At 23.9% G+C, this 9,149-nt stretch overlaps 1 protein-coding gene across 6 annotated transcripts; it reads right to left on the reverse strand.

The window, feature by feature from the left end:
* On the reverse strand, positions 1 to 8,082 carry LOC107172202 (uncharacterized). 6 transcript variants are annotated; one of them, XM_089221298.1, is made up of 18 exons: positions 7,988 to 8,082; positions 7,796 to 7,909; positions 7,371 to 7,594; positions 6,763 to 7,016; positions 5,902 to 6,104; positions 5,306 to 5,433; positions 5,005 to 5,081; positions 4,793 to 4,939; positions 4,459 to 4,717; positions 3,865 to 4,062; positions 3,617 to 3,772; positions 3,203 to 3,331; positions 3,112 to 3,138; positions 2,835 to 3,023; positions 1,790 to 1,915; positions 754 to 939; positions 499 to 683; positions 5 to 184 (listed from the first exon to the last, which is right to left on the reverse strand). In XM_089221298.1, exons 3-17 carry the CDS (start codon positions 7,464 to 7,466, stop codon positions 576 to 578), a joined length of 2,283 nt encoding a protein of 760 aa, XP_089077424.1. In that variant the 5' UTR covers positions 7,467 to 7,594; positions 7,796 to 7,909; positions 7,988 to 8,082; the 3' UTR covers positions 5 to 184; positions 499 to 575. The 6 variants fall into 6 exon arrangements, with proteins under 6 accessions (XP_089077428.1, XP_089077424.1, XP_089077425.1 ...); XM_089221299.1 differs by lacking the exon at positions 7,988 to 8,082 and adding an exon at positions 7,698 to 7,727 and having other exon boundaries at positions 7,796 to 7,978; XM_089221301.1 differs by lacking the exon at positions 7,988 to 8,082 and adding an exon at positions 7,698 to 7,727 and having other exon boundaries at positions 7,792 to 7,978.
* Positions 8,083 to 9,149: the final 1,067 nt, after the last annotated feature.

Genomic DNA, 9,149 nt, shown 5'->3' on the forward strand with positions numbered 1-9,149 from the left:
AACAGTTAACAATATTTAATTAATAAATTACAATTTTTGACTAACTTATTTCTAAAAAACTTTGAATTAAAAATAATTTCTATTTTTGAATAATTAAACTAATAATTTCCAAACAAAATAAATGCCATCTTCTAGTTTTTTAATTTGTTTTTTGAAATTTTTCAATAAAGCAATTTTCAACAGCCTAAGAAATTATAAACACAATCAATTATAATAATGTTATTTAAGTAATAAAAGTAGCAATTGAATAGGAAACATTAAAAATTGTAATTACAAAAGAGCTTGATTCCTAAATAAGAAAATATCTTATTAGCAATCAACTTAAAAATAAATCACAACAGGGTATCAAAATTTGAGTGAACCTAAGATAGGCATAATTAAAATTGTAAAAGGCATTATTTCAAAATGCAATAATTATATACGTATAATTTTTTTTTTTTTTTTGGGGGGGGGGGGGGGGGGGGGGTGGTATTAATATATTAAAATGATAGAACTTACATAATGTGAGTAAATAACAAATATAAATAGTATAAAAAATGAATTTGTGCTATTTATATTTTATACTAAAATTTTAATTATTTGGTAAATTTAGGTTGAATTTTAGGAGAAGGAACAGTTAAAACAACAGGTGAATTTGGTTTAGTCCAGTCATTTTTTTGTATATTGATTGATTTAGTTTTTTTCTGAAAATACACATAGTTAATATTATTATTAAGTATTCATAATTCATTTATTAAACAAAAAAGTTTTTACCTGAGATAACTTAATATCAGCGGGTATTTTAAATTTTTTCTTTGCAGCAAGATTCAAATCAGCATTTAAGATTGATTTGACTTGACTCACATTACTTTCATCGCCCATGTTACTTCTTATTTGATAAGGACTTGTAGTAGAAAAACGATCAACATCATCATTTACATTTTGTTTATATTCATTTTTCTATTGATCATAAATAAATATTTCTTAGTTTATAAAATAAAAATTTTGAGATAAGTTTTATGTATAAAAATGTGTGTAACTATCTAAAAAATGTTAACAGATGACACCATATTATTTTAAACTTATTGTATTTACAATAACCTATGTATTTTTATTTTTTACAATAAAATAATTGGATCATTGTCATAAGCCAAAAATATCAGAGATTATTTTCAAGTAAAAAAATAAATGTGAAGTCACTGTTGTATAGTAGGTGTCAAGTGTACCACGTGTCATTGAGTTATGACTTAAGAAACATATTAATTATACATTATTCAAATTGTTATTACGACCTTTTTAGATAAATATGAAAAATAAATTGAGTGTGAACTCACTAATTTTCTATGAGAATTTGGATAAAAAAGCATAGTAAATATTAATAATATAATAAAATATAAAATGTTTTCGGCAAAAATTAAATCATCCTACCGAGATAATACTTATAGCATTGAATTTGTATTTAACTTATACATTACAGCAACCTACTCAATGACAATAATTACTCAACACTTTCAGTTACTGTACAATAGCACAGAAACCACCTCTTTCTCCCCCTTTTTTTCATGATTATTTTAAAATGTACTAAGAAATTTCTAATTTGGACCCACCAAATCACTAACTAAATTCAAATTGCTACCAGGCACCTTTCTCAAAATTGGTAATTAAAGAATTTTTTCTAGTAAGTATGTGTTACTTAACTGACTTTGTTTAGTATAGACATAATTTTTTTTTTTTTAACACATCATTGTAAAGTCAATACTTATATTTAAATAATAAAAATAAATGCAATTTGAAACTAAAACTTAATTACCTCTATTTTATTGGCACTTTTATCTTCATGTTTTAAATTAATACTTTTAAATGATGAGTTTAATGAATTCTCAATTTGTTTTGCATCGTTTTTATGTTTTAAAACATTTGACGAAATTGTTGTTATCTACAAAACATAAAATTATTAGATGTTATAGCTAGTGATGGGTTGAACTGTTTGAAATACAAACTCGATATGAAAAAAATTTGAACAGAACTATCAAGCGTATTTTACAGTTTGAAAATCAAAATTGGCAATATTTGTCGAACTAGACTTCTGACTTGATAGCCACAACAGTTCAAAGACCAAATATTTGTACGATTCAAAAGTTATTTAAAGAAATAAAAATTGATAGTGATATTTGGAAACAATTTGTAAATTAACAGTTTTATATTTAATTTAGTATGTTTTTTGCGAATTTTATATAAACTACAATTTTTTCTTCAGAAAAAACGCTGAATTTAGGTTTTGCCTTTAGGCAGTATTATTGAAAATTTTTAACTTTGTTAAATTATTTTGTATATCCTATTTTATTTAGTTAATTTATATTTTAATGCACTACTAATAATAATATTAAAGTAAAAAATATATTGATTACAAATTTCAAATAATTAATATGTCATAAAAACATAGAAAATCTAAATTATTAAACGTTTTAATTTCAACCTACAAAACCACAAAAATTCTTTAATCAAAGAACTTGCGTCTATAAATATACCCGGCAACCCACAAAAAAGGTTGAAATGGCGGTGGTGTAGGGACCTATTAGTCTAGACCAATCTAACTCTTTTTGTTCTTCTTTCTATATCTACCTTTGCTATTTCCACTTATCTTTCCTTATGATATTTTCTAACATTGTTTAACACTTTTTTTTTTCTCTCATCTTTAGCTGTAAAAGGTATCTTTAATTCGTACTTCACGCCATAGTAATCTATTTCACTTATTGTTCAAAATGTATGTAAAAGATTGTGGAAATATAAATAAAGTAATAAAAAAAAAAAAAAAATTATTAAATATATTCAAAAAAAATATAAGTACAACTTACCTGTGAGGCAGCAACATCAACAGACTTAATATGTTTCTTCACTTTAGAACTACCAGTATGTATTAAAGGTGAACCATTTCTTTTTAAACTTGAAATGTTAGATTTTTGTAAAGGTTTGTTTGAAGCAGAGCGTATACTAACATTCACGTTTGATACATTTTGGTCATTAAATTCAACTATACTCACGTCCTATTTAAAAAAAATATAATTAATTAAATAATTAAATATAAATATATTACACTGAAAAGTTGAAAAGTGTAAAAAAGAATGTACTCACATCATCAATATCTTCATCACTTAATATCTAAAATATCAGAAAGTCAAAGATGAAAAAAATTGATTTCGTAAAAAAATTTGAGACAACATACCTCAATAGTAGTAGTAGTATCTATAGGTCGATGTTGTTGATTTTTCTTATTCGATTCTGATCGAGAACATTGATATTTAAGTCGCATAACTTCCACGTATAACTGTTTGGCTTTTGATTTATATTTCATCTTAAATTAAAAATTAATACTAGTTAAATACTAAAGATTATTTAATTATCTATTGTACATTTGATTTAATATTAAAATGAAACAAGACTTAAAATATTTCTGCTTCAGAATATAAAATTTAAAATTTATGTTATCGGTTAAAAACTTAGAAAATGACAATGATAAAAAATATTATTTTTGAATGACTCCAAATCATGTGCACATTTTTAAAAGCGTTCATGGTTTAAATGAAATCAGTGTAAAAGTTAAACTTAGTCATCTTGTATTATTAATTAATATATTCACATAATTAGAAGTTAATTTTTCAATTTGTCCAAAATGTTCTTTGCTTTGATTTTCTAGTTCAATTTTTTCTTTTTCTAATTCATTTTTTTCTGTAACCAATTCTTTAGTTGAGTCTCTGAGTGCTTGATAAGCATTAACTAAATTTGTATTTAAATCCTAAAAGAAAAATATTAATTATTACATGCTGTTTTATAGAGTAAAAAATAATTTTTGAGTAGGTAGTTATTATAATTTTAAAAGGTATATACATCAATTTTATTTTGTAATTCTGGAATCAACACATAATTAGCTTGTAACTCTTCTCGTAAACCAGTTATTGTTTTATTAGACGTATCAATTTCTTGCTTTAATTCAATTACTTCAGTTTGATTTTTTATCTCTTTTTCTTTTTGTAATGCTAACTTTTCAGTTCCATCCTTCAATCTCTCATCTTGCATTTTCAGTAACTAGAAAATAAGTGTTTCAACAAAACATAATCTATCAAAATAAATTAAATTATAGTGATAAATTTAAATAAAAACACATAAGATGGGTTTCTACAATTATTATTATATCGTTATCATGCGAATAAAAATATAAATACTTATTACACATCATATTAACACCATTATTTAAATTTTGTAGAATATTATTACTTTTATATAATTAAATTTATTTACATTTAGCAAGATCTCAAAAAGTACCTAACATTGATAATATATTTTTTAGATCGAATTCTAAAACATGGACACTCGTTAAATTTTGTTAAAACCTGGTGCCTATGATCTTAGGTGCTACATTCGAATTTGGTCATTGATCAACAAAATTTGAACTGAGAAATTAAATACTTTAAAAATACTAACATTGTCATAATTATCACACATATCTTTAAATTTGTTTTCTGTTTCTTCTTGAATTCTATGTTGAGACAATTTAATACTGCCGATCTCCTCCACCAAATTTTTATTAATTTCTTCAAGATATTGATTATGTTCTTTTAATGTAAAATTATCTTTTTTTAATTTATTATTTAATTCCTCAGATATTTTTAGATTACCACACAATTCTGATTGCTCTTTAATCATACTTGATTGTATATCTAACTGTTTTTTGTTTTCATTTCTAATAAATATAAATTATATAATATAGGTATACAAATTACTAATTATATAAATATTATATTTTTTTTATAATTACAGAGAAACCTTCAGTATGGTAAGTTCATCTTCTAAAGTTTTATTTTTATTTATTATTTCATTCAAATTATCATTCATGGATTTATTTTGATTGATAATCAGTAGATTTTGATTTTCCATCTCTCTAATTTCTGTTTCAAAGCGTTGGCTAAAATAAAAATAATTAATCAAGGATACATTAGTTAATTTACTATTTTGATTATCATAATTTACTTAAGCTTCAAAACAGTTTCTTTTTCTTCATTTAATTTTATGTATGAATCATTCAGTTTTTCCAATAACATATTATTCTAAAAAAAGTTATAATCATTGTATTTAATATTTATTATAAAATTGATGTGATTAAAATATATAATTTAATACTAAATGTAGTTTTTGACTAATAAAATATTAAGATTCTTTGATTTGTTGACCTATTATATTTAGTAATTTTTACAAGGTATGTACAAAAATAATGGGTATTACTACTATTCAAAATTTAAATATGTTATAATAAACAAAATATTATACTTACTTCATTTTTTAAGTATTCTATTTCATTAGTACATTCTTGTAAATTTGTTTTAAAACCAGTTATATCAAGAGAATACTTATCTTGCAAAATTTCTAAATCTTGTTTTGTTCTTATCTTTTCCATATTCACTATAAAGGGACATAATGTTTAACAGAAATAAAAAATAATTTTTAAAATTTCAACAGTAAGTATATTATTACAAAGGGCTAATTTTTGGTATATATTTTCTAGAAATGTCATTGAACTATGCAAGTGATAGATAAATATAACTCAAGGTGGTTATATTTCACATATTTTTTTTTTTATTAATTGCGTATAAATGTTCTCCTTAATAAAGCTAGTTAGCAGTGTGATGATGGAAGTTTAATTTTAAATGATATTTAGAGCATTTATTTTCTCTCCAAAATATGAACACTATTGTGAAATAAAAGATAACTATTTTTTTTTTTTTTTATGGTACATTCCTTATTTCCCCAAGAATATAAAACTTAATTGGTACATCTATTTATTAATTATTTTCATGGACCGGGCTTGATTTTTTCCTCATAAATTTGTATAATTATATTTTAATTATATAATAATGCCTACAATAATACCTTGTTTTAATGACTCATCAAGAGTATCTGAAATACTTAAAATTTTTTCTTGAAATGTACTAGTAGTTTGATCTACTAATGTCATAACTTCTTTTTGTCTGATTCTTGCATTATCTACAGTGTCGCCAAGTCTGTTTAAACGCTCACAAATATTTGTGAAACTTGTATTTAGGCGGATACAGGTATCATTTACTGACTTTGTTCTGAAATAAAATTATGTAGTATATCCACATTTTAATAGGCTTTCTTTTCATTTTTTACTCATTTATTATAAATGAACTTTGATATTGAATAATTTTAGTATTTAATGAATTATTTAGGTAAATATTATTATTATTATTATTGAATAGATAGGTATAAAAAATTAAGAGAAAATATTTTAAAAAGATTATGTTATAACATATACTCCAGGCCAATGAGAGAAGTAAACCATCTTGCACTAATAGCAGAGGCTATTACATGGCACCGTTTCCTTTACTATGTGATAGTCGGCAGTATGCTATACACACTAAGGGTTACCAAAAATTAATGGCCACTTTTAAATGTAACCAATAATATGCCAAATAGGTGAGGGATAAGTGAGATTAAACTTGTTTTGATCAGAACATAGTTATACTATTCTCTTGATTCTCTTAATCAAAATAAATATAGCTATTTTTTTAAGTATTATAAAATATTATATTTTTGAATACCTATATGTAATTTAAATTTCATAACATTACCAGTTTAAATATTATAACTCAATTTATCAAAAATACTTGTATAGATAAGAAATAAAGATGTAAATTTTGCATATATTATGAGAAAAATATATGCACATTTTTTTAAAATGAAGAAAAATATCTTGTAAAAACTCATTACTTTTCCATTATATTCTTGCACTGGTTATTTAGAATATAGTTATTATTTTGAGAATTGATCATATTTGTATGCAAGGATTTAATAGTGTAATCCCTTTCAGCTAATGCTTTTTCATACTCGGACATTTTCAAAGCCATCGTTATATTATTTTGATCAACCATCATGCGTTGTAGATCAAAGTATTTTACAGGATCGCAAAGGTCTCGATTAAGACCACTGTTTTCCATGACTGATTCAGGAATGATTCCTGTATTCTATAGAAATTTAAATTATGATTAAAACATTTTTTTACAGAATAATAAATAATAATAAATAATAATAAATAATAATAGTTATTATGATTATCATCAATGAGACATAATTAAAGATTATAAATGAAGATTAAACCACAGAATTTTGTAATTAAACTAAAGAGGGGATTATAGGAGCTGATAGCAAAGTAAAAATAATAATAGAAACCAATTTTAGACTATTATGGTCTATATTTATGATTAACCTACAATTAAAAAAAAATTAATTAAAACATCTTGCAAACAATTTATTCTAAATATATAATTATTTCAGTCAGGTAGATATAATTATTTCAATACAGTGACCTAGGTACTTACATTAAAACTATGGAAAGTTGTATTATTTGGCGAACTAGCTTTATCAATTTCCTCACAAACGTCTTGTAATCTAGGATTTTGCTCTGGTTGATTCATTTCGAGACTATTTCAATTAGAATGTGGCAGTGGTAAATTAACTATATAATGAAGAGAGGTTTTCGGTGAAACACTTGATCAATATCATTCAACCTCAAGAAGCTTCATTTCCAATAAGACCAATCAAACTTTAAAAAAATATATTTTAATTATAAAAACTACACCACAAAAATGACACATTTATAACAATTTAAAAAATAGACAAAGCTTTGATATGTACAAATTACTTACTTAAACATTATGAACAACATAACTCATAGACTTAAATAGTAAAATATAAAATATAAGTTTTTTTGGAATGTCGTATAAAGTAAGAAAATAATACCTACTGAAGTATTCGAAGACGATGACTGAAGAAATGAAAAAACTAAACAGACAAAGACACTGACGAGTTGTAGTAAGTTTGTGACGTTTGACGTGTCTAAAGCGTATGCACTTGCAAACTAATATACACATGTAGTCAAAAAACAAAAAATTATTTTAGGATTTAACATAATGCATTACGTAAACGTTTAACGTACCGAAAGCTGAAACACAAAGGCAAAGTATAAAAATGGCGGTTGGTAAAATTACAGGAGTGCAACATGACAGGAATGAATCAGTAACATTTTAATTTTTAATTGGTAAAATAGTATGCACACTATGTTTGTATTTGTGGATAAAATGGAAAATAATATTATATTCCATACCATAGAACATTACATTATATAAAAATAAGTATAGTATGATCCTATAATCCTATAATGGCTATAATTATATATTTGGCATTTGCTAAATAAAAAATATGTTAGACGTCGTGTCTACGACGAATGTAAATTCCACTGATTTAAAGAAAGTAGAAATTGGATTGGTCAACATGTAAATCCTACATTATAATAATACATTTCTTTTACCTGGAAAAATAAATATAAATTTCACTAATAAATAATAATTATTTTTGGCCTGAAAAACAGCCCATAATTAATAATACGTAAGCTTTATGTAAATTGTATTCACTTATCAATTATCATGTAGGTCTAAAGAGTAGGGATTATTGTTATTTTTTAATTTAGAAGAAAAAGCCAAATATTGAGTCAATCATTGTCTAATTGTCTTGGGTAAAAAAATCGAAAGAAAACTTAAAAAGGGTATAAAGAAAAAGAGTAGGTCAGCATTTCTGAGCGGAGGAGGGAATCTTTTTTTTTAAATTTTATTCGTTTCTATGGTAATACAAAAAGCGTTATATAAGAATAGCTTAAGAACGATTTACCTATATTAATAGGTAATTTATAATTAGAAAATATCATAAAAATTAAAAGAAAAAAAAAGCTCAAAAGCCGCAATTACAACAAAAACTTACAAAATTAAATTGTCTATAAATAGCTCAAAAATGTCTAAAATTTTCCGAACTTAAAACCGTTAGGAACAAAATCTAAAATAGGTACAACAAAAAACATTTCTTGTAATTTTTTTCATTTGAAGCAATATTTCTAATAGAAAACGTCCGTAATTATTTAATAATATTATAAAATCGTGAAATCGTACGTTTTTTCTCCTTTAACCTCTTTTATTTCGAGTACCGTTTCAAAAATCAAAAAATGACCTTTTTAAAGTACTAGCTCAAGAACATTACTTTTCAGAAAAAATGCTACACTTGATACTTTAAGGCAAGTTTAGAGGGAGAAAAAGTTTTTACAGAATAAA

This window comes from Diuraphis noxia, unplaced genomic scaffold, assembly GCF_037042655.1.
Source record: "Diuraphis noxia isolate RWA-SAM2 unplaced genomic scaffold, SU_Dnox_SAM2 contig0002, whole genome shotgun sequence".
Classification (NCBI taxonomy): Eukaryota; Metazoa; Arthropoda; class Insecta; order Hemiptera; family Aphididae; genus Diuraphis; species Diuraphis noxia.